Raw genomic sequence first — 25,461 nt, 5'->3', positions numbered from 1 at the left:
ATCTTCAACTAGACCAGGTTGCTCAGAGCCCCATCCAACCTGACCTCGAATGTTTGCAGGGATGGGGCATCTACCACCTCTCTGGGCAACCTGTGCCAGTGCTTCACCACCTTCATCATAAAAAATGTCTTCCTTATATCCAGTCTGAATCTACCCTCCCTTAGTTTAAAACCATTACTCCTTGTCCTGTTGCAACAGGCCCTGCTAAACGTTTGTCCCCATCGTTCTTACAAGCCCCCTTTAAGTACTGAAAAGCTGCTATAAGGTCTCCCTGGAGCTTTCTCTTCTGCAGGCTGAACAACCCCATCTCTCTCAGCCTTTCATCCTAGGAGAGGTGTTTCATCCCTCTGAACATTTTTGTGGCCTCCTCTGGACCCGCTCTAACAGGTCCATGTCTTTCCTGTGCTGAGGGCTCCAGAGCTGAACTCCAGGTGGGCTCTCACCAGAGTAGAGCAGAGGGACAGAACCACCTCCCTCAACCTGTTGTAAAGATGCATCCTACAGAATGCAAGCTGCTTTTATGAGCCTTCTTTCTCTTGTCTGCTGTTGTTTATGTTCAGGGCCTGAAACTATTTTTTCTGCATTCTTGTTCTTTAGTCTCTTCACTGTATAGCTTTCCAATGCATTCCTACTTTTTGTCTCAGCTATGCTTATTTGTCAAGAATTTAACTCACTCTAGATGACAGACCATTCTTTTTCACATGCAAATAATAGATCCAGTACACAGATGTCTCGAATATATAGTTCACAGTGACTTTAGTCACTGTTCTGCAGGGGATTACTTACATACAGGATCAGATCTCCAGTGTTATTCGCCCATTCATTACCACAGACAATGAAGGCTTGAAAAGATTAGCAATGAAGCTGACTTTTTATATGCGAGATGCATTTGAGGAGGATGAATCTGAAGATTTCCATATGTAGGAAAGGCTTTTCACCATGTTGTTACTTGTTGGTCAAACACCTACCAAAACCTATGGCCTGCAGTAAGTTTTATTATGCACCACTAGTTCAGTCAGATACTGTGTAATATATGAGGTAGACAAAACTTCAACTTCAGCTATGTAATTGTAACTTTTATCAACACCAAAAAACTCACTGCATGTGTACACACTAAAACAGACCCATCTTTGATCTTTTGAGTTCTGGTATTAGGTATTTCCCTAAAAGACTATCTTTCAAATTGTATTACTGGAAATGAAGAGGGAAAATATGGATGGATTTTACAAAAATAATGGAGGATACCCAAGACAGTTATGAATGCGATATTATATACAACAAGAGCATATAAGCATCTCCGTGCTGAGCTGGAAGGCAAGAAAGCATGTTGTATTTAAGAACTGCAGAAAGTCCTGGCCATGTCCACACCCAGTGCCAAAATTCTTTTTGGCTTCATTCCAGACAGGATCCCACCTGATGTTTGTACAGTTGTCGTTCCCCTGCACTTAATAAGATTATTTTATTTTTTCAAGCACTGTATTTTTCATTTCCTTAAACTTTTTCATATATAACATATATACACACATAGTCATAATTCATATACATACTACATATGGTGAATACATGCTACATATGATACAGAAATATATTACAGACCAATTTTATTCTTCTTCACACCTACATAAGTCCAAAGTAACCATGTCAGTGTCAGCTATTTTGTTGATTCTGTTTGAAGCCCCTTGTTGATCAATGTCTTGTGAGCAATGCCCAGGATTCAACCATGTGGCTGCAACATGTGGCTAAAACATTCCCTACTTATCCCATAATGTCTCACTGTGGAGGCTCAGCCTGGCAAAGCACGTAGCACGTGAGAGCTTTAAGTGTGTGATTAGTGCCTATGACATCAGACTGTCACTGCTCAGAGCCATGCATTGAATTGTCTGTTTAGTTACCTAACTTCAGCTGAAATCATGGCTTGGCTTTTGTTCTCTGACACCTCGAGCCTCTTTTGGCATTAATTTTCTCCAGGGTACTCTGCAGGTTTTAGTGGTTTTTCTCTAGATGTACTGAAGGCTTTTATGTGTAGTAGATTTCTCTGTACTTCATTCAGACTTCCTCCCAATTTGCTATGTGTACATTACATTTACTTACAAAATCTAATTTGTGCTGCTACCAGCTTTTAAGTGACTAACTGTGCAAATAACCTCCAAATGTATCCTTCCTTATTTATTTTTTCATGTATTTAAAAATGAAACAGAAGAAAATGCAGTAAGAAACAAGGTGCTTCAGTCTCAGATTTGAAATGCTCTTGCTTGCGGAAAAAAGCAAACGAAGTGCAAATTCCATAATATAGGGCTATGTGACTAGACATGACCAGATTATTTTAGTTCCATGTTATTCAGCTTGAAAACTAAGCACAGACAACATTAATTTATCACACACATCCACTTTTACTTAGTTCTTTGTAACTTACTCTAGATCTAGGTTTTTCAATACATATTCTAATTAACTGAACAGAAAACACATGGCAACTTTAAGGTGGTGAAACAGATGCTAGTGACAATTTTTAAAACTTAAAGTGTATTGCTATTTTGGGAGTCTGACTACAAATCATTTAGTAGAAAAATATACTAACGGAACAAAAGAACATACACTCCTGGATTGAGAAGATTAATACTTCACACACTACATACTTGACTGAAAATTGTATTTCTAGTCCAGACTTTTGGGTTTTGGACCAAAGTGTAGCTACCTGTCCCCAGGAACATCAGAAGGCATGCATACTTCTTGTATCAGAGAGCAGCCAGTAGGTTCCCTTTACTTGACACTAGTAACACTACATCTGGAATACTGCATCCAGTTTTGAGTCCCCAGTATAAGAAGAATATTCATATGTTTGAGTAAGTCAAGCAGACAATCACTGAAATGGAGGCTGGAGCACTTGCCCTGCAAGGAGAGGCTGAGGGAACAGGGCTTGTTTAATGTGAAGAAGAGACAGCTCTAGGAGGATCTAGCAGTAGTCTTGCAATACACAAGGAGATTACTGATAAGATAGAGCCAGGCTTTTCATGGAGGTGCCTGGTGGGAGGACAAGAGACCATGGTCATACACTGGAACAGTAGAGTTTTCAACTGTATATAAGAAGAAAGGTAATTGTGGGGTGATTAGCACTGGAACAGACTGTCCACAGTGACAATGGAATCAGTTGTTGGAGATTTTCAAGGCCAACTGGAAGAAGTGCCAAGCAACTTGGTGTCAATGCTAAAGCACTGACCCTGCTTTGAGCAGGAGGCTGGACTACAGACCTGCCTAACACCCCTTCCAGAATGAGTGATCCGTGATTCTGTACAAATCCCAAATTCTACCAGAGAAAGCATCTCATCAAGCATTGTATAAAAGCATTTCAGAAGAGTTCAAGTCTTTCTGGGGAAGCATGTGTCACTTGCTTACTTACGAAAACTAGAATGATAAATCAGAATGTTTTTATAAGCGTAATAAAAGAAGAGGTAAGTCCTCACCTTCTTAACTCATCCCTGCCACAGAAATAAAAGTGATAACGTTATGACAAAAATTGAATGGGAACACAAAAAAAATTAACCTGATTTCTCATACGAAACATTTTCCTAGTTACAGGACAGGACAGAAAAGACCAGTTAATCCATTTCCCTGTCAGTATGTGAAAAACTTTGGAGTAAAACACACAATCTAACCATTCCCACGCATTACAAGCCACAAAAAAAATCCTGCTCAATACCCTGCAGAGAACTTAAAACCTTTCTCACAGAAGCCAAGTGCCGTAAAATCCTACAATGTTTCACAGGACAATAATGAGAGAGGTTTATGGCACCACCAATATTCTAGGTCATTGCAATAACAAGGAATCTCTTCAGTGAAGATGCCTGTGTTAAGGAGTGGACGATAGCCTACACATAAAGGAGGGGGAAAAAATTATCTGTGCCAATTCTAATATACTAAGAAATGTCTTTCTTACCCCGCATTTGGCAAGTGCTTTGGCTCTTTACAGACAAGTAAAATACACTAGCGAAAGACTAAGAGTATCAATGCATTCTTCCCTACATTCTCTCTCTAGTTTGGGCCAATTTTTGATCCTTTGAAGATAGAGAGGGAAAACTCCAGAGCCAAATTATACCTCAAGATGTTAAGAAAAAATAAATCAAGTTTGGCAGAAGTCTTGAAGCTTGGGATTCATACATTATCAATTTAGCACAATAAATAGGATCAACAAGGAGTTGAGAATACCAACACATCAGAAGTCTATAGACTTTGTAAACTGTTTCACTCACAGACAATTCTCCCCTTGAATCCATTGTGACCAACGTAACTGAGTGTAGTCATCTCAGATTCAGAAAAAATCTCAAAGCAAAGAACTAAAAGCTGTTTTCAGACTGTGGTACAGCAATACTATTAAATAAATAAACAATTGCATGTACATTTTTGACAGCAATTTCTTAGCTGTCAAATGCACAGTGAATATGGTTTCGGCTGAAGAATAAACAGAATACATAATTCTGAAACCTAAAGTTATACACTTAACTGAAGGGAAGGCAAATTTCTCTCACTCCTCCCAAAACAGAAACCAAAACAGCATCCATCACCATGTTGCCAGGATATCAGACACATAAATCTCACTGTTCTCTGCCTTAGCAGTTTTCAGATATACTTAACTTCAGATACACTTAGCAAATGTGTAAATATGCTCATCGCATCCCACTCCAAGTAATGTGGTTCGATCCCAAGGGAAACAGAATGACCACAGCTTGGCCACCCCTTAGGTTAAGGCCCTGAAAAGGTGCGAGTGAATAGAGATCTCATCCAGGAGCTTTGCCAAAACTTCCTTAAGACGGGTATGTGTGTATAATAAATAAATGTCAATGAGAGTACAGACCGGAAGAGAAATCGAGCAGCTCTAGGAAATGTCTGGAAAATTTGCACTGCACATGGTCAGTGGCAAATTTGCCATTGACTTTAAGGAGTATCCTTTTCCATTGATGAGTAAGACACTAGTCACAATAACATGCCACAGTGTAATTAAGAGTGAAGAGAGCAGCATTTGAGTAAACCTGCTATCAATGAGAAAAAACTCAGGAGAGTTTGGTTTGCTTCCTTGAATGTCAAAGGTGGCAAACAAGTTTTAGTCCTGGGTAAGACTCAACATAACGTGCTTGAAGGGGCTTACTGATGTGAAAGCCTTTTTAAGGGAGGTTGCACTGGCACCTGCAACCTCCCTCCACGCACCTGGAAAAGACAAGAGGAAACTAATGAGCATAGATTAATGCCTTGAACTAACACCTTGATGCACTGAATTGTTCACAACCATCTTCAAAATTGAGAAGGGCCTTCACTGTGCAGCAGAATGGATTGCTTTTTGCTTTCTGCCCTTTCTGTCATCTGCCACTTGTAGATCAGGCCTGCGTTTACTCTTGACAGCACCAGGTTTTCAGGACCATTCTGTTTTCAGAAAGACCAATTGGCCCAAACTTTATTACTTGTGCTTTAATTGTTTTCAGAATCCTCACCTGCATCAAATCCTGGATCCCAGACTATCCAGTAGAGTCACAGTTAAGTTAAAACCACCAGCTGCATACTGGCCCGTATCTGTCCTCCTAGACCATTTAGCATGTTTTTTTTTTAATTCTACCACAATAGTTTTCCTACTAGCATGAAAATTATATCAAGCAATCCACCTACAGTATGCTACCTCTTGTTCCTGCGTGGCACTATTAATACATCTCTGTGCTCCTAAGCAAGGAAAGGAGAATGTGTTTAATGTGCTAAAAGGGATGAAGTAATTGCTTTATTCTCTTTTTTTTTGTTTTTATTTTTATTTTATGACCCAGGGACTTGCCATCAGGAGCGCCATCTCCTGAATATGCTTCAACTGAGGTGCAGTTAGCACTTTTGTCTCTAGTGCAACTCTTTGAGGTCGCAAAGAGGAGGAGTGTGTCTTCATCAGGATCACTGGTAAATGGAAAATGAGGGATAAGGCCCAAGCATGGACTTGGGGTAGAACAAGTAGCAGGCAGTGCATGAGAAACAAGTTGACATTGCTGCGCTTTCTTCCTGAGGCCTCCAACACTGAGCTGGGTGGCGATTTCTGACTTCAGAATTTTCATTCCTGGATAAACATATTCTTGGATATTTTAAATACATGGATCAAAGATTTGAATTTTAGGAATGCCTGACCAGCTAGAAATGTAACTGTATCCAGGCTCTTATTATTTTCTCTTAAATCTTTCATTTTAGATTAGTTACTAAGGAAGGTGTAACTCATTGGTATGTCATGTAATTGGTTTCTGCTACTGTGAAATCACTGCACTACTGGCAACAAGTGCACTCACAGGGATATTTTTATTATTTTATATTTCAGAAATATTTCCTGTACAAACTATCCTTCATTACAGTATGCAGATCTTTAGAGTACCTAGATATTCATGTCTGATTGTACTGAATATTATGATAACAGGATCACTTAAAGCATATACTGTAAATCGAAGAAAAAAAAATCTGCTGCTGCTATAGCAAGTCCCCAATGATACAATTTTCCATACACTAGTGATGCATTATAAATCAATGCAGAGGCAGTCTCTTAAAGAAAGCAAATGCTACCCCTGATTTCTTGTATCAAGTCACACCATATTTTCAGTTTAACTTGTTGCCTAACTACTAGCACACCTGGGTAATACTGTTTCCAGGCAACAGTGTATAAGCACAACAAGAATAAAGCAATGGAAATTTCAACACGGTGTTTTAGTAGAAGCCTTCTGAGAAGGAGAGGGAAATTGGGAATATAAGGTATTCAAACCACAGAACTCAAGACATTAATAGAACTTAATCATGAGGAGGATAAATCCTCAGGAAAAGGTCAAAGAGAAAATAAAACCAATTATGAGAACATTACAGATAAAAATAGCTAATAGAGCATCTGTTTTCATGAAGATATGTAAATATACAGAAGAGAGACCATGTGTCATCTTAGAAACCTACCAAGATTACCAGCATAAAACAATGTTTACTCAGGAGTGTCTGTGAACTCTGTTCTGTGGGCTTCCAGAACTGTCAGGAGTGCCTGGGCAATCACTGCGGTTCAGAGCTGCTGAGCTGCGCCAGGACTGGAGGCTGAGGAGCCCTCTGAGGCCAGGGAGAATTTTGGCCTCTAATGGATGTCTTGAAATCTGTGCATGTCCAAGGAGACCTAGAGGCTAAGCAGCCTGAGCTTCTTACCCGCTCTGTCTCCTGTGATCTGGGGAAAGCTCGAAGCATAGTTTCCAAATAAGCAGCAAAAGCATGGAGGATGGTATTCCTGTGCTAAGAACAATCTGGCGCATGAAAGGAGGCCTGGGTTTAAAAGCTATTTAGTTAGGCTTGGATTTAGGCAGATATCCTAAAGCAGCTGGGGGGGGGGGTGGAAGAAAAGAAAGAGAAAAAAACGCAGTGCTCTCACCAAACATTTTCTTCCATCTGTATCTCCCTAACTTTGTAAAAATTATTCTTTGGAATTTTGCAGTGTGGTGAAAGCATGCAGAAGCTGAGTTCCTGAGAGAAGTCAGTATCGCTGCTGCGCACTAAGCCCAGACTCTGATAGAGAGTTAATACCTCCAGATTCTATTTTAAATTAAAAAAAAAAATGGCATGGGGAGCCTAAGCTACTATACTTAGTTCTGCTGCTCCCATTATGCGTACTTTTACACAAATCTGTGATGTGGCTTAGAGAGCACATCTATGTCTAGTTCAGTTTGGTAAGCCTGAATCATAAGTGAATTTATTTCAATAACGGCTACACCATAGTCTTAGGTCCAAGGAGCACCAAGAAACATTCTACCCCTTCCTAATGCTGGTGGTGATTCCTACCAAGCAAGCTGCAGATAAGGGTACATGTTCTCATGGTGCAGCATGTTGGGCTTCAAGGAGGGGGACAGGCTATGGGGCAGCTCTGGGGTAAATCAGCTCAGAGGTCCCATGGGAGCCATCAGTGACACTGTGGAAAGGTCTGTGCCACCTTGCAGGGGAGTATGGGTGTGAGGTGTGGGGACAGAGGGAATGGGGATAGTCAGGGCCGAGACTACTAAAATGAAGTTGGAGGAGGTTGCCATGTTGAGGGAGCAGGACTCTTTTCCATTTTCTATTCATATGATTTTGGTGCACTGCAGTTTGAATATGTAAATTTGCAAGAAAAAATCTGTCCCCAGAAGTCCAGATACTGTGTTGTTTTTCCTGACACTTATAATACCATTGAGCAAGAGTTGCTACCATTAAAATACAGACATACTGCAAAAAACATTTAACTACCCCGTGGCAAGATGCAAAATGTTCTAAACTGGATTACCTTACTATCAATCTTAGTAAGGTGCTTCTTGTGTTTTGCAAGGGATTTCTGTAAGATACTTACCGGAAGACTCAAAAATTCATTGAAGTAGTCCACAAGCATATCATCTGTGACTAAGCATTCTTCCTACAGAGAGACAAAACCACAAAACAAGGCTTGTACTAATCTGCACTAATATGGTTTGAATGGATTATTAGCTCAAACAATGATTTTTCCAGAAGATATGACATGCAAACTTTTGCAAAATGTTATTTCCCACTTTCGAGAATATAATCATTGCATCATTGTTATATTCTAGCCATTGCATGCTGCTTAGCAATTTAAAAAACACACATGAAAGTAAATCCTTTGCCAAGAAATTTACAGATAAAGCCTTCAAATACCCAACAGCTTCTAAATACTGGAAATCTGCATGTTTACTTTTGAAAAAATGTGCATAATCTAACAGTCTAGAAATTCCCTACATTATACTTTGTCTCCCATCTTGGAAGGAGGGGTGTACAAAAATTCACCAGAGTCTGCTTCTGCTCCCACACTGCTGCCTGGGGATGTTTTGAGGGATGTTTGGGCAATAAAAGGGAATTCACCAATCTATAATTTGGCTCACCAAGCAAGCAATATATGCCATACTTGGAACTCACAGGACTGGGAGGCTTCCTGTTGACCTCATCAGAAGTGAAGAGTGGATCTGCAGGTGTGTTTGTAGCCTTTCTGAGCTCTGCATTTAACATACTCCTAACAAAACTCAGAAACTGTAGAACAGAATTTAAAATTCTGCTGTTGGCAAATCAATAAATACGGATCCGAATCTTACTCCTGCACTCGGTACCACCATTGCCCCCATTTCAATTCAACAAAAGGTAAAAGTAGACCATTCATCTTCAGATATCTGCTTTCAGTATAATGAAGACTTCTGAACAGTTTTTAATAGTTTGAGTTTCTTGGATATTCTATTATTTGTGCCTTGCAACACAAGGGGAGTGCACCTAAATCAAATGTATTTGCTGATATCAGCAAAAGTCTTGTGACACAAATCTTTTTTCTCATTTGTAAGTTCATAGCATTGAAATATGCTAGTGGGGAATAGCATTAAGGAGAGGTTATGCACAGTGTACGTGGTATCACTTCTAGGCAGGTAGTGTCTAGATACAAACTCCACAGTGCCTAACCTAAATAGACAGCTTGTACTCAGGTAAGGAAGAAATCTTGAGCTAATATACTTTATTATGAACTCAGGAAGGCCCTGCTGCAGGACAAGTCAGAACCAGACCTGACGGTGTTTGTCCAGCCTTAGTTTGCCAACTTTTATTCCTTAGCACTTGTGGTTGCTGCTGTGACTGACACGGGACAGGCAAGTCAGCTCATGCTCATTCCTGGAAAACGTCTGGAAGCAAGGCTTTCTGCATTAAAGAGATCGTGCTTTATTTGGATCATGGGCCCATGGTCCCATGTAGATGCAGTACCATGGACCCAGAGATCACAGAATCACAGAATGGTTTGGGTTGGAAGGGACCTTTAAAGTTTATCTAGTACAACCCCCCTGCAGTGAGCAGGGACATCTGCAACTACACCAGGTTTCTCAGAGCCCTGTCCAACCTCACCTTGAATGTTTGCAGGGATGGGGCATCTACCACCTCTCTGGGCAACCTGTGCCAGTCTTTCACCACCCTCATCATAAAAAATTTCTTCCTTATATAGAGTCTAAATTCACCTTCTTTTAGTTCAAAATCATTACCCCTTGCCCTATCGCAACAGGCCCTGTCCCCATCTTTCCTATAAGCCCCTTTAAGTACTGAAAGGCCACAATACGGTATCCCACGTTAGGACACTGATTAAATAGGAGAATTTACCAAAGTGTCTAACCCAAGGCATTCTGAAGTCAACAAAAAATCCTCTCACTAATGTTTCTAGGCAGTCAATCAGATCCAGAAATCTCAATTCAGCATTAACACAATAAACAAAAAAAATCATTAGAAACAAGCTGCAGTCTGCCTCATGTTTGGGTTGGTCAGTGCACAATTAGATTTGTCACTGATAAGGAAGAATCTGAAGACAGCTAGATATGATAATACCCCACATAAATATTTTATTGTTTCAAAGGACTTATTCAAAACAATTAATTTATTACTCACTGAAGTATAAGCTCTTTAAGAATATGCAGGTAACATATGTTTTTAATTTGCCAGGGATATAATTCTCTGTAGTCCCATATAACAGCAAGAAATGTAAACACTGTGGTGGATTAATCAATAAAATGTTTATGATCTTATTAATGCAAGCTTTACTACTTACTGATCTTACGGCATCTATACACAATATACTTTCCTCTGGTTTTTGGAGGGTTTTTTGTGGTCAGTCTTATTTTCATTTGAAAGCATAGTTGCACTTTCATATTTGCACATTATAGGTTATGGAGTTGCATATGCAATACTATAGCTTAGATTTTTGCGTCAGGAAGCATTTTGTTTCATTTCTTCCCACGCCATCTTTCCTGCTGCACAGTTCAAATTATGACTAGAAAAAGCTGCCTTACAACTGCAACTGGAGGCCAGGGTGTGCTAAAAATTAGTCCAAAACTGCAGTTTTGCCTGCGTGCAATTGGTGTACAAATGGGAATATCCTGGGCCTGATTTCTATCACCCTTTTAACATTGAAAGGAATTTTAAAATTATTTTGGCGATACAATACAACCATTTCTTAGATGTTTTGTGGAAACAAACAATGACTTTCTATTGATAGTATTTGATAGCTTTCTCTATTACTTCCATAATGAAAAAGTACAGAAACACAGAAATATTATTAGACACCAAAGGAGAAGCTGAACAGGGGTAAAAGTGGCACCATCTTAAAAGGGTTGCATTTAACATTGCAGGACCCACTAAAATGATAAATACCTCTCCACTCATGAAAAATGTATAATAAATGGCATCTTTATATGTCAAAAGTTAGTTTAAAAGTTAGTTAGTACAAAACCCTGACCCTGCATAGAACTCTGACAGTTTCACGTCCTTGTGTGAAGTTCCTCTGGAGTCAGACATGTCTAGTCACATTAAGTAGACTGCAGAATCATGGTTTAATGCAATGTGAATGTGCAGTTGAGAGATGTTTTCACATACTCTCATGTACGTATTTATATATGCTAAATATCTTCCAAATATATATCATTTATTGCTACCTGAATTCAGTCTTGACTCTGTTTATGATAATATATTAGTATCTAGAGGCTCCCAAAAAGAATAGCAATACAATTATACTTTAAAATAAACAGTTACAAAGGCATCCAAAACAAGGAAGAGACAAACATTACCTAAGCTGCAAGATTTAAGGTGTCGTTTCATATGAGGTAACAGGTAAATACATACCTTTCAAATAAGAAGACAACCATCAGGGCAACCTACAATTAGCTATGAGCAAAGGGTAGAAAAGGTAAAGTAAGGAAAAGATTGTTAAACCTGTCATGTTGAACCTTTCAGTTGATTGTTTCCTTCCTTCATCCTATTTCACTTTCCTTTCCATTTCTATCCTAATTCTCCTGAGTTCTCTGTTTCCTTTTTTTTTTTTCCAATTATTTTCAAACTAAGTATCGTTTTTGTCTGAGAAAGTTGTACGAAATTACTCAGTGCTCCATACTTCAACAGAGGAAAGAAATGAGAAAACAGACAATAGTTTCCAAAAAGTTTTTTTGTCTTTTTTCTCTACAGTTGCATGACAAAATGAATGATAAAACCTTATAAAACATACTTACAAACACTTCTTCTGTTATACATGGAGGCTCTGAAACACAAAAATTAAATATCATATGTTATCAAAGCAATAAAATCAAGCTTGTTCAACTATAATTGCTGAACAGAAACAAAAAGTAGTGAAGCATGACAATTTTCCTGGGTATTCTGAAATAAAATAACTTGGCCTGAGGAAACAAAATAAACTCTAAGAATATGCAGTAATGTTGATCGATGCATAAAAAGGTTGAATATCACAAGAATGGTTTATATATAATTAAAGTATTATTTAACTAGGTTATTCTCATACATATCAGTTAACTTCTTTTCAGCTTTCCTCTGCAAAATTGACTACTAGAAGCTTGCTGGTTTTAATGAAGATACAGACTTGTGTGAAACTCTGGGAGCCCTGAGCAGCAAATATTACGAATCATGTGATGAAATTCAAAAAAACTTAGTTGTGGATGTTCCCAGATTACCAAATCTCACTCGTTCTAGGAGAATATTCCATCTTCTGTGATGCCATTTAAAGGGAGTAAAGTTCTTTCTTCAGATAGATGAATTTTTCTAGGCAAGCTTAAACCTAGAAGTTCAAAGTCTCCCTCTTTTGTATCACTGTCTCTGCCCCGGAGGCAATCACGCTGAGGTCAGACCCCTTGTCTGACACAGAGTCGATCCATCACCCTGTGTGGGAAAGCGCTACATACCAGTGGTGAGCCTCTTCGCCTGCATCCTGGGTCTACATCCATAAGGGCCAGCACCCACACCTGCAAGCTTACAACCTCTTTTGCAAAGGTGAAATCCTTGACTTCAGACCAGAAATAGAAACTGCAGAGTCGCTGGGCCTGGCTGGGGCTGCTGGTCTGCACCAGGGCAGGCTGGCCTGGCTCGCAGCAAGCGTGGTTGCTATGGCACTGCAAACAATGCATGGGGTGAGCGGAGCGGGAAGTAAATGCTTCTGCTGATGATGCAAAGGTCCCTGAAGTAGACTCACATATCAGACACACTGATGATGTAGTCCCAAAAGATATGCCTGTCAACTAGGAATTTGAGGATACTTGCAGCAAGAAATGAAATTAAACGCTTTTTTCTCAACCAACCCAGGCAGTTCTTAGCCCAAAATGATATTCTACCTTCTCCTATGTTAGCAAAACCATTTCAGCCATATGGAATTTTGCCTTAGAAAAATCTCACACCATATGACTAATCACCAACACATTTACATCATGTGTCAAAGAATTCTGCATCCATAAGCAGGCTGTAAGGCTTGATCCCAAGTAACAAATTCATTCCTATCTATGGCAGAGAACTTCCACTGCAGACAAGTAAGAAAAGGTGAGAAGCTTTGTATTGCTAAGGCTGAGATGAAAACTGAGCTGTTTCGTAACAGGTACAAATAGCTCCCTTGTGATGTATCAGAAACATAACCTGCAGCCTTGGCAACAGCCTTCCTCCCTTCCTCCTGCTGCCAGGGCCTGGACTTAGCAGAAACCCAAAGGCTGCGTTTTGCCTCAGTTAGGGAGTTTATAAATAGCATAGGTGGAAGGAGAAAAGACATTAAGAGACATAGAAGAGAGTCTACTCCCAGCATGTTAGTTTCTTCCTTGGCTCAAGTGGGTACCCCAGGATATAAGAGAAAGTCACATTTCTGGTATGGTTAGCTAAAGCTGTGTACCAACAAGGAATTCGGGCTCCTATACAAGGTATTCAGTGGACTTCAGGTGTTCTACAACTGGCATCTGAAAACATTCTACCTAGTATGTATCTGATCCTAGAACTGCTAAAATTCTTCCGGAACCTTCCGTTTTCTTGGCATGAAAATTCCCTCAAAGGTTGTACCACTGCTGATTTCCAGAACAGCACTGATTTCAGTAGCTTGGCATAAACCCCACTGGCATCGGTTGTACAAGATGTCATGTATGCAATCTACATGAAGGGCTCCTTTGTGGAGCCTAATCCATCAGCTGTGCTCAGGAAGTGCCCAAAATGCACCAAGAGCTTCTCGTTCCCAGTAAACTCTATCATTTGTGCCCCCCTGTCACAGAACAGTGTAGTATCTCCAGTCATGCTCTTCAGCTGTGAAAAAAATTTTGTTTTAATTCATACATGACTTTGGTGGAATTCATGATCAAGTAAAAACAGAAAAAATGCACTGACTACAGCTTAAAGTCCAGGAATTGATGACTGTCAAAGATGAACAAGCAGCAAATCAAATATCATAGAGGCAGGGAATTGGCTTCACCTCCTAGAAACACACAGTATTTTGCACCCTCTACTCTAGATGTGCGTTCCCACTCCTGGGGGGTCCTGTCCAAATACCACAATCACTACTCTAATTAATAAATGCCAGAATAATACCTCTTCTGATTATCTCAGTGGAATGTTGTTAGCTGTCTAATTAGCTTTTTAGGGTGGATTGTTCTGTGAGGTTTTTTTCCCTTAAGAGAAGAACAGTATTTCCAAAGACATAAGAGAAAAGCTGAATAATATCATAACCAAGATACTCATTTCAGCCAAAAGTTTGGTACATGTGGAAAGTATATTCAACAGAAGCAAAGAATAAAATATAAAGATTCAAACGTAAGTGAGCTATGGACAATTGAAATAGCATGATCAGTATTCTGATGACGTATTAACTACCCTTAAGTTCTCTGTATGCAAATTCTGTTCAATAAGACATGACAAACAGTAGGTTAAAACTGAATGGCATACATTTAAACACATGATTTCTTAGTGCCGTGTATCATGACATGTTCATTGTGATGATGAAATATTTCAAATAAGTATACCTAATGTGTACGTAAGAGAAACATACGCAACAAGATAGCCCATAAAATGTAAAGTGAAACCTTTCCAACAGGTAGCATTACACTGCTTTGTATGTGAGACTGCATTGCCTACTTACAAACTACTTAATATGATTTCAAATGCATAAGCTAGTGTTCATTCCACTCCATTTCCTCCTGCCCCTTTTTCTTTCTGCTGAAGGTTTAGGCACAGTCTTTGGTGTACAACATTCTCCTAAACTTCCCTAGTTGCTTGTAATTTTTGAAGAAAAAACAGCAACAGAAACATGACAAATGCATATTTTTTAAAATTATAAATGGGAGTCACAAGTCAGCTTAGATAGAATTGAAGTTTGGAAATCAAAGAAACTAAAGTCCTTTTTTGCTCCTTCTGTCATCTGGTATATTTTGATGTAAAACTCTTAGGTCTGTGTTCTCTTTGTAGTGTGCTTCAAAGATTACATTTTGGATTAAGCTCATCAGGAAATACACACTGTATTCTGTCATGGAGAATATATTAGCAGTTGTTATTTCTTTCTCATCCTAGTAACACACGTTTAGGTTAAATATTTTTTGTGTGTGTGCGTTTCAGTCCTGATTTTATATTGCCAGTTAAATATTCACCAGCTGATGAAGCAGAGATATAAACATTAAGATAATTTTCCTCCTTTTCTACATTTTTCTCTTTCTGTGCTCTTCTTTCATTTTCATTTTGATGATTATTTATCTTAGCAGAACTGCAGACCAACAGAATGTTTCATAAATATAGTCAAAGTCAAAATCTATTCCCAAAAGCCTCTGATCTTATGCAAAAGATGAATAGACAGGATGGAGAATAAGTTCTAAACAAGGTGATACCAGTAAAATTCTAGACAAGAAAAAGCAAAAAGACTAGGTTTCAAATTATTCGCATTTTGAGAAAATGGTAGTCTAGCAGAAGGCCAGCACAGGAAGAGATCTGCACAGGAAGACAAATGGGAAGAAAAACATAAATTGGCATCTCCCTCTTCTGCTCATTACTGAAGAGTCACTTGGAGAAGTGAACTTTCAAGTCAAGACTTTAATCTGTCATCGTCCCTTTCCTCCACAGTTCTCAGAGATTTATGCTTTCAAATATTTACCAAGGAAAGTGTTTCAAAGTATCAGCCAGGCAGATCAGATCAAAACTGCTGAGACAACTTTGCACTGAAATACGCACATAAACTATGCCAACTTTCTGGATGAACACGTCTCCTCCTTGCAATTTGCTCAAGTAAAGACAAGACATCAATTGGATTGCTTTATTAAGTTCAAATGCACACTTTTGTTTTTAGGTGCTAACCTGAGTTCGATTCCTGGCAGTGATCACACTGAAGTCACGAACATCCCCATAATTAATTACTCATTCAAAAAGTAGCAAATACTATTAAAAAAATGCAGATAGGCATCTGGAGGGATGTCCAAGGGCAGCTATGAACTAATTCCCATCAATTTTCAATAGAAACTCCCCCTCTCAGGTATAGGTGGGTCTTTCATCATACAATGTCTTTAATACCTAAATACCTTTACAGCAATCCAACTTTAGTTAAATGTAACTACTCTTTCTTCTTCGGACAGTTGCCACATACATTTTAGCTTTTGCATCTGAAAGCAGCGATCTCAAACTGGAAACAGGTGCTAGGAAACCTATTTAAATATTGACTGCAGAACTGCCGAAGTGGGATTCAGATCCTGAGAGGAAAGCACAAATTGATCATCAGATAGCTAGCTCTTAAGTGCCTTAAATTATTCTGTTGCCAAAATGGCAGAAGCTGCCTGTCATGGTAGTACAGCATCTGTGTGTTGAATGAGATAGCTCTAGTTTACAGCACAATTTAATGCAATTCTGTGGCTGTCAGAAAAAGTTAATGCAGATACCCAAGGAAGCAGTTATTGGGAATATGAGCACTCAAAAGAATTCTGAAATGAGGAAAAAAAACATTCCTAAAGATAGTCTAGGTGACGAGAAAAAAAGAAAGTGCTTAAAAATAAAATAGGAAAGGCTAAATAGTAAAAGAGATGCGACACAGCTTTGGTCTGTCAAGGTTGGAAAACTTTTACTAGTGGAGGAGGTGGTCAGAGGGAAGGCAAGTCCAAAGAGCCTGATGTCTACAAAAGTCTCCATTGGGATAGGCACTGGAGAATATTCCTTGACTTGTCCATGTCACCAATGCCCCAAGGATTCCTGTAACAATCTTATTCTACCAGGACAAGGTAGAGGTGTTTTATCAAGCTTAAAGGCTTTAAATAAAGTTTGATTTCTCTTTGCTTAGATTGGGTCTTAGAAAAGATAAAGGGAACACAGAGGCATGCCTGGAAAGTGAATTGTAATTTGGAAGGACCACGTTGCAGTTTGTGATATACATTTGTACTCTCGCTACCTCATGCAAGCTAGCTACTTCATACCTGCAGTCATATGATCCCTTCAGAAATTTGTGTTAGTATCTTAAGAGATAACAGTCAGAATTTTAGGAGAATATCACACTACCTTTTCTAATTTTGGAAACGAGCATTAAGACAATTGAAAAAGCTATTCAGCAAGATTGTGGCAGTTTGAAGAAGTGTATTAGAAATAAACTCATTCTGTGAAGGCAATATGAAAATCAGGAAAGATCTGCTAGACCCACAGCTATCAAACCACATAAAAAAAAATTGGCATGGTGCATAAGTTTATAGCAAGGCAGAGAGAGTTTATTATTAGCAGCCCTACTACAGTTAACGTAGCATAGCTTTCACCTGAAACATACGATACAGATCAGAAGAAACTATGACAGTTTTTTCTTACAGAGATTTCACTATCAGGGGATGTATCAGAAATTCTGGCACTATGTATGAAAGATTGTATTGTCACTGTCTATTCTCTGTTTTTCCTGTAGATAAACTGGAGTCATGTTTTGCAATACATTTTAGCTATGCTAATTTACGCTTTGCAAGTTTACCACCACTTCTTACTTTTAGTTGTGCAAGCAAATTTGATGACAATTATTTTTCTGTCATTACTTGTAGCTTAGTTTAAATCAGGTCAGTTCCTTCACCTTGGCTCAACAGGTGTTCTAGCCAATGAAGGGGCCAACAAATGAAGAAACTTCAGCAGCTAGGAATAACATATGCCAGTAATGCCAAACATGTCCTTTAACAAGATCATCTCCTGGCAGTAGGTGGTATATGCACACCAAGAAACACTAAATGCACGTGTGCCTTTCCAGTCTTGCTGTTACAATCAAACAGGCGTCAATAACAGTCTCCAAACCCAGGATTCCCCAGCTAAGAGCTAAGTTATCCATGTGGGATATCGTAGATGCATCGACCCTGCGGAGAGCACCAGTCCTGTTTGAGACAGCACACCCCACTGACCACCAGTTCGTGCCTTTTTGTATTATTCTTCCATAGCTGCTTGTGTAGCTGTGTAACGAAGCAGACTGGGAGACTGATCCAATTTGAAAAAAAATCAGAAGGAAAAAAGAAAAAGACTTCATGTACATCAGCTTCCAGAACACAGCAGTGTCAACACAACAAGTGTTCAGAGTATTTAAGAATACATAACTAATAGGTGCTCCTTAAGATTTCAGTAATGCTTCAGAAAAGCATACAGAATTGGAGAATTCTTATTCTACTTTCTCCTATTCTGAGGTATTCTACATTCCTACCTATTGCTCTCCTGGTCTTTATAAGTACCTAGGTAAAGAATAAAGAACACATTAAGTTCCCAAATTCTCATCTAGTCTTCATTTAATAGACAAACTAAAAAAAAAAATCGCTGCCATTCTGATATTGTTTAAAATATCTTAGGTGAGAACACTTGGCCCCTTCCCTTAATGTTTTCCCTTTCTTGTTCACTAAAACCAACAGAACACCAATTAAGTATGAATAAAATGCAGACAATTAAATATTTTTGCTGTGATCATTTTATCATTCATGATAGTTTGATGAGGTACTTGTAAATTCCCCAGACATTGTAAAACTATGTTGGATTTTATTATTAAATACGTTTTCTGCAGTTGGGAAATGAAGTCCAGAGCACACAGCTCCTGGTGCTACCAGTTCTCAAATACTTCAACTGCAACACTTCCATGAGAGTCACATTTTGTAGCCAACAGCAGGCTGGCGTGGAGACCACCAGACAATCCAAGTCCATGGCTGAGAGAGGAACTGAGCCAGCAGGCACTCTTTAGCCAGCCTTGCCTGGCTGCTGTAGGACCTGGCTGTGTACCCATCACAGCTTCACCCTGGAAAGAAGGCACTGGAGAAGTGATACCAGCTGAACTGCTTCCCTGGATGCCACTCTTCTCTCAAAGATTTTGGTAGGCAGCTCCTAGGGGCAGGAATTACGGCCACCCTTGATTCAAGCTATTCCAAACATTTTGCATTTTTAACCTTCATTTAGTGTGTAAAGGCTAAAGCGAGAAGAAAAACAACAAAAATTCTGTTCTGTAAGAAAAATCTTTGGTGCCCCCTTGTGATAAAACACTATCAACAGAACGAATGCTCTTGAAATCAAGAACTATTTTCAGTGAGGAAATCCTTAAGAAAATTTCACATTTAAGTTAGTTAATTGAGCAAAGCATTTCAAGAATTAGTTTGTTTTCTTGTTATCCATTCTGTGTTGTATGACATTCTCCCTGGACTACTCTATGACAATTATTTAAACCAAGGAAAAAGTCCAGAACAGGAACTTAAATGGTGCACCAGCAAGCATATTGGTTTGGAACAGCAAACAGGACCCATCTCTTGCCCTTCACCAAAAATCATGCTCCCTCTTACTATGTCTATTTGAGATACAGTCTTGGAACAATTTCTTGACAGAAACACTTCCAACAGCAAGGATGGACAATATCCGCATCCCAGTATTAGTTTTTGTACACCACAGAGTACACAATGGGAAAAGAATAAAGGAAAATTGAATGTTAAATTCCCATATTTTGTGAGAGCACTTCTTTTGCACAAATTTTTTTCCAAAAAAGGGAGAATGTTCTCAACACAACCAAAATTCATGTTTAAAAGCCATAGACACTGCTATTGCCACAATCTATGTAGCATCTAATCTATCAAAACATGCACCAGGAAAATGTGCCGAATTCATACCAAAGAAAACTTCATTTTGTATCCCAATGGCCTGCATGTAGGCTAGGCACTGAGCTATGGAGTCCTGGCAGAACAAGGCATTTCTGGGAGATGCATTCTTCAGGCTCCCCAAATAGTGCGTTACACCCAATTCAGTACTTACAGGACTTTAGTGTCTGCTCAGTGAACATGAGATAGGAGTCCTCCATTTAAGCAACAACAGCACTTTCAGATAATTAACATTTTTGCTAAAGTGGAAGACCACTGCACAACTGCTGACTAATTCTGCAATAACCTTGCAGCTCCAAATGACGACTTTCAGTTAAGTGTTACCGTGTTTATCCAGGGTACTATTACTTCCCAGCTAGCTGTCCCTCTTTTGCCAGAAGCTACTATGCTCCTACCACTTCAGCTGGTTCTAGTCATGACACAATGTCTAGGTTTAAACAGCTTACGGAAATAGATTTTTCAGTATGATTCAGGACTGAAAAGAAGTAGCCGAAGTACAGGCACAGTTTCTACACCACATTTGCCGGAGACTGAAGGTGCCTACAGCATTAAGACACAACAACCCTTGAAAAACTGTTTTCAGAATGAGTTTTAGAATGAAGAGGGGAAAAATTAGGGGGGCTTTTAACACATGAACTCCAGTCTCCAAGTCAGAGATCTATTTTTATATGCAGCTTGTAGTATTCAACACCAATGTCTGAGTTCATTCAGAACACCATGCTATCCATATTTTCAGATGAAGAGTTGGTTTCTTTACTACTCATCCATTGGCACCCAGCTCATTAAGGCCTTACTAGCATTTAGGCTTCTGACCAGTTTGGCCAGGTTTTAGCACTGCAGAGAAGCTTGTCAAAGTTAAGACGAAAAAAGAAATCATAGAATAGAATCATAGAACGGTAAGGGTTGGAAGGGACCTTAAAGATATTCTAGTTCCAACCCTCCTGCCATGGGCAGGGACATCTTCCACTAGACCAGGTTGCCAGAGCTCCATCTAATCTGGCCTTGAACACTTCCAGGGAGGGGGCAGCCACAGCTTCTCTGGGCAACCTGTGCCAGTGCCTCACCACCCTCACAGTGAAGAATTTCTTCCTAATATCTAATCCAAATCTGCCCTCTTTTAATTTAAAGCTGTTCCCCCTTGTCCTATCACTACACACCCTTGTAAAAAGTCCCTCTCCATCCTTCCTATAGGTCCCTTCAGGTACTGGAAGGCTGCTCTAAGGTCACCCCGGAGCCTTCTCTTCTCCAGGCTGAACAGCCCCAGCTCTCTCAGCCTGTCCTTGTAGGAGAGGTGCTCCAGCCCTCTGATCATCTTCGTGGCCCTCCTCTGGACCCGCTCCAACACATCCATGTCCTCTTTATGTTGGGGGCTCCAGAGCTGGACACAGTACTACAGGTGAGGTCTCACAAGAGCAGAATAAAGGGGCAGAATCCCCTCCCTCGACCTGCTGGCCGTGCTTCTCTTGATGCCACCCAGGGTATGGTTGGCCTTCTGGGCTGCAAACACACATTGCCAGCTCATGTTGAGCTTCTCATCCACCAGTACCCCCAAGTCCCTCTCCTCAGGGCTGCTCTCACGCCACTTTCTGCCCAGCCTGTACTTGTGTTTGGGATTGCCCCAATCCACATGCAGGACCTTGCACTTGGCCTTGTTGAACTTCATGTGGTTCACACAGGCCCACCTCTCCAGCCCATCAAGATCCCTCTGAATGGCATCCCTTCCCTCCAGCATGTTAACCACATCACACAGCTTGGTGTTGTCGGCAAACTTGCTGAGGGTGCACTCAGTCCCACTGTCCATGTCACCAACAAAGATGTTAAACAGCACCAGCCCTAATACTGACCCCTGAGGCACACCACTCATCACTGGTCTCCACTTGGACATCGAGTCATTGACTGCAACTCTGAGTGCATCCATCAAGCCAGTTCCTTATCCAACGAGTGGTCCATCTGTCAAATCCGTGTCCTTCCAATTTAGAGACAAGGACATCATGCAGGACAGTGACAAATGCCTTGCACAAGTCCAGGTAGACGATGTCAGTTGCCCACCCTTTGTCCACTAACGCTGTAACCCCATCATAGGATACCAAGTTGGTCAGGCACTATTTGCCCTTGGTGAAGCCATGTTGGCTGTCCCCAGTCACCTCCTTGTCATCCATGTGCTTAGCATGGTTTCGAGGAGGATCTGCTTCATCATCTTGCCAGGCACAGAGGTGAGACTGACTGGCCTATAGCTCCCTGGGTCTTCCTTTTCTCCCTTTTTAAAAATGGGGGTGATGTTGCCCCTTCTGCAGTTGGTGGTGACCTCCCCAGACCGCCACGACCTCTAAAATATGATTTAAGTATTTTTGTAATGAGAATTTCAACTAATCAGAGCTTAGGAAGTAAGAAAGCAAAAGCAAGCTTTGTTTTTGTTTAACTAAAAATAAACACATCATTCCCAAGAAGCAGTCAGATTTTGCTGGGGCATCTGACAAGTGATAACAGAATCTGCTAGATGTTTTGCATTAAAAAATCCTTCAAGATTCACTATAGGCAAAGAATTTGCACTTATAAAAATATAATATAATCACACCAAATACTAAATCGTCATGAGACTGAAGTAGAGAAAGGAAAAAAGCCTGAAACTTAGTAGTAAAAATTATGAGATTATGCACTTAGGGTTTAGTAAGAACTTTGGATCTTTTCAAAATTTGTGAGAAGAATGTGGGAGTACTACACATAGTGACTAGACCGCGAGTGTGCTGAAGGACATAAAAGAAATGCTAGTCTTCGTATGCATCGGTCAAAGTATTTCTGGTAAAGAAAAGAAATCCCTAATGTTACTCAAGGTCTTGAGGTTTTACCTGCAATACTGTTTGCATTGTTTCAAAGAATAGATTCCAATGGAAACAGTGAAGGCTCATTAAAACAATCCAAGAAACAGAGGTTGTATCTAAGAGATGAGACTAAGTTCAAAGTTTTTTATCAATGAAATACAGAGTGAGGGGGTATTTATACTACACAATCATAATACTGGGGAAAAAAGTATGAGGGGAGGAACAGATGTATGGAACAGCTATTTTAATGCTAAAAACCCCCCGCAACTGGCTAGGTGAACAGTAGAGAAATCTGGAACAGGTCTCCAACACAAAAGGCCATGAGACAGTATTCTAGCCAGTTTTAAGACAAACCTTCATGAGTTGACATAAGAGCTTGACACTAGACTCCAGGAGTCCCTTTCTAATCTGAAACTCCTGTATTTCTACATGTGCCTATGAAAACAGAAAGAAAATGAATTACTTCTTGAATTAAAATTAACGTAAATGGCCTAAATTACCTAAGGAGTACTAATAAATAACCAGTATATGGAATAGGAAAATAAGCTGACAGATGTTGATGAGCTCCTAAACTTAAACTAAACTTTTAAAATTATTTTTAGCTAGTCAATGATGGAACATACTAACACTCTCTATCCTATAAACAACTCAAAAGATTTATAACATTTTTTTGCTTAAGCTCTTCCATACTTGTCACCAAGGAAATAAAGATCAGAGACTTAAGTAATTTCAGTTTCCTTCTCACAGACCACTTAAGGTTTACGGTTGCTGCTCCAGAAAAGATTTATGAATTACAATTCTTTCAGCAACATCTGTCAGCAGCAAAAGGTTACTTCTAAGAATTCTTTTTCAGAATTTAAACCCACAGCTCTGGCTCAAACCATCACTTTCAGAAATCTAAAAGCATTCCCTGAGCATCCTTTGTAGGCAATATCACCCCTCCAGCTATAGATCATGCCTGTCTGAAGGGAAATAAGGATTGCAAAAATAAGGTTTTCAGTGGCAAATAAACCCAATATTATCTTGAACATTAATTTTAATCTCCTTATCCCCATCTTCCAGAGTGAAAGACAATTCACTCCTCCCTTTCCAACAATCTGTTGTCAATTGTAAGAAAAATTCTTGAGCTGAAAAATAGTAGTGTGCAGGATATTTTAGAAAGCTCTTGACCATTGTCATTTCTATCCAAGGGCTGCTTTTTCATCCTCCTCCTTTGTGCTAGCTAGAAGTGTTAATGCCTGACCTCAGGTCTCTGAGAATTAATTCAGTCCAGGAGAAAAAGATGCTGGGCACAAATCCCTAAACTCCCTGACACTCATGGACTTGGGTTTCTTGGGGTTGGGTGGGCTGGGGGGAGGGGAAGTTGTTTGCTTTTTTTTTTTTAGCAAAGTAGGAACCTATGTTCTCCTTTGCTCTTTCATTCAAGGCCAGACTCATGTAGCTTCATAGTATCTGATAGAGACTAATTGATGGATACAGCACACAGAAAAAAGCATACTAACACGGACTCAAAAAAGTTACTTCCACTCTTTTACCCTGAACACTTCATTTCTGTCAATGAAACAATCAAATATTATGAAAAAAGTTTTAAACATGCCAAAACAGGGGAAAAAAAAATGTTTAAAACTCTAAAATAGGATTCAAATATATTTTTTCCTCTCAAGCAACTCATTGGATGCCAAAGATACCACCTTTAAAAACAGATAAAGGCTTTACCAGAATCAATTTACCACCCCTATTCTCCCTGAGTTATTCAGATTTTAGCAAAAGCACTTTTTGGAGAAGGTCACACACCTCTTACCAAAATTTATTGCTCAAAGGGAAAGGCTACTTAACAACTGATTCTTAAAATGAGTTCCCCTATGGCTTTCCATCCAGAGGTGCACCTGTTTCACAAATATTTTCAGAACTATTGCTGAAGTTTTCAGAACAAGGCTTGCACCTCATCTATTTTTGGACTGGACTGCAATACTGCACATCAGAAGACAAGCTAAATCATCTCATTGTCTGTCATAACTCTACCATCAATTTCAAGGATGTATTTAAAGCTTCATTTTTTTTTTTAATATTACTGACACAAAGTACATTGGTATTTAGCAAAGGTAAAATGCAGTGATGCCAATAGCAGTCTGACACGCTGTAGTTACTCTGCACAGCAGTTACTATTATGCTCTATTTTATCTGATAGTCCAATGACAAGAAACAAAACTAATTTGTTATAAAGTTAAGTTATATGCATTGATTCTTGCATAATATAACCTCCTGCCTAGAAAGTTCATCATCATGTCAGTTTAACCTTTAATAGAAACTGTTAAGCATTTCTAAAAATGTATAGTTACTTTATACCTAAAATTAAAAGAACCAACCCAATAGTTCTCTGAACTAGATTAACTTTAAAGTAGACCTTCAGCACTTAAAGTTCAAAACAATTAGGTAAATGCAAATATTAAACAAATCAAGTAATTCTGGAATTTTCCTGCTTGCAGTCTGCTCCTCTGTAATGAATTGCTATTCTTCCTAAACCAAAACTATATATACACATACCTTTCTATTCCTCAGCTTGCCCCAAAATCCTTCCCCTCAATTGTTCCCTCAGAACAGATTCTATATAAATTCTTCTTTCACTCTTCCAGTTTAAGTGCTACTATTCTAACCCTAGGCAAGTATAATGCAAAGGCTTAGCAGATAAAAATAAGCATGGAATGAAAGTGCTGTTAATTTTATTCATGCAATAAACATGATTTTCTGGCAGATATATCGGG

The 25,461-nt window shown here is 39.4% G+C and overlaps 1 protein-coding gene across 1 annotated transcript in view; it reads right to left on the bottom strand.

Moving 5' to 3' along the window:
• RGS22 (regulator of G protein signaling 22) overlaps positions 1 to 12,738 on the bottom strand; it is a 64,673-nt gene extending 51,935 nt beyond the window's left edge. Inside the window, exons 1-3 of the mRNA XM_075417225.1 lie at positions 12,714 to 12,738; positions 12,030 to 12,058; positions 8,348 to 8,410 (exon numbers count right to left, since the gene is read on the bottom strand). Coding sequence (XP_075273340.1) covers positions 8,348 to 8,410; positions 12,030 to 12,058; positions 12,714 to 12,738 — 117 coding nt within the window. The remainder of the gene's footprint in view (positions 1 to 8,347; positions 8,411 to 12,029; positions 12,059 to 12,713) is intronic.
• Positions 12,739 to 25,461: the final 12,723 nt, after the last annotated feature.

Source organism: Opisthocomus hoazin, chromosome 3 (assembly GCF_030867145.1).
Source record: "Opisthocomus hoazin isolate bOpiHoa1 chromosome 3, bOpiHoa1.hap1, whole genome shotgun sequence".
NCBI lineage: Eukaryota > Metazoa > Chordata > Aves > Opisthocomiformes > Opisthocomidae > Opisthocomus > Opisthocomus hoazin.
Note: the sequence above shows the minus strand (reverse complement) of the source record. Positions and strands in the feature narration are given on the sequence as shown.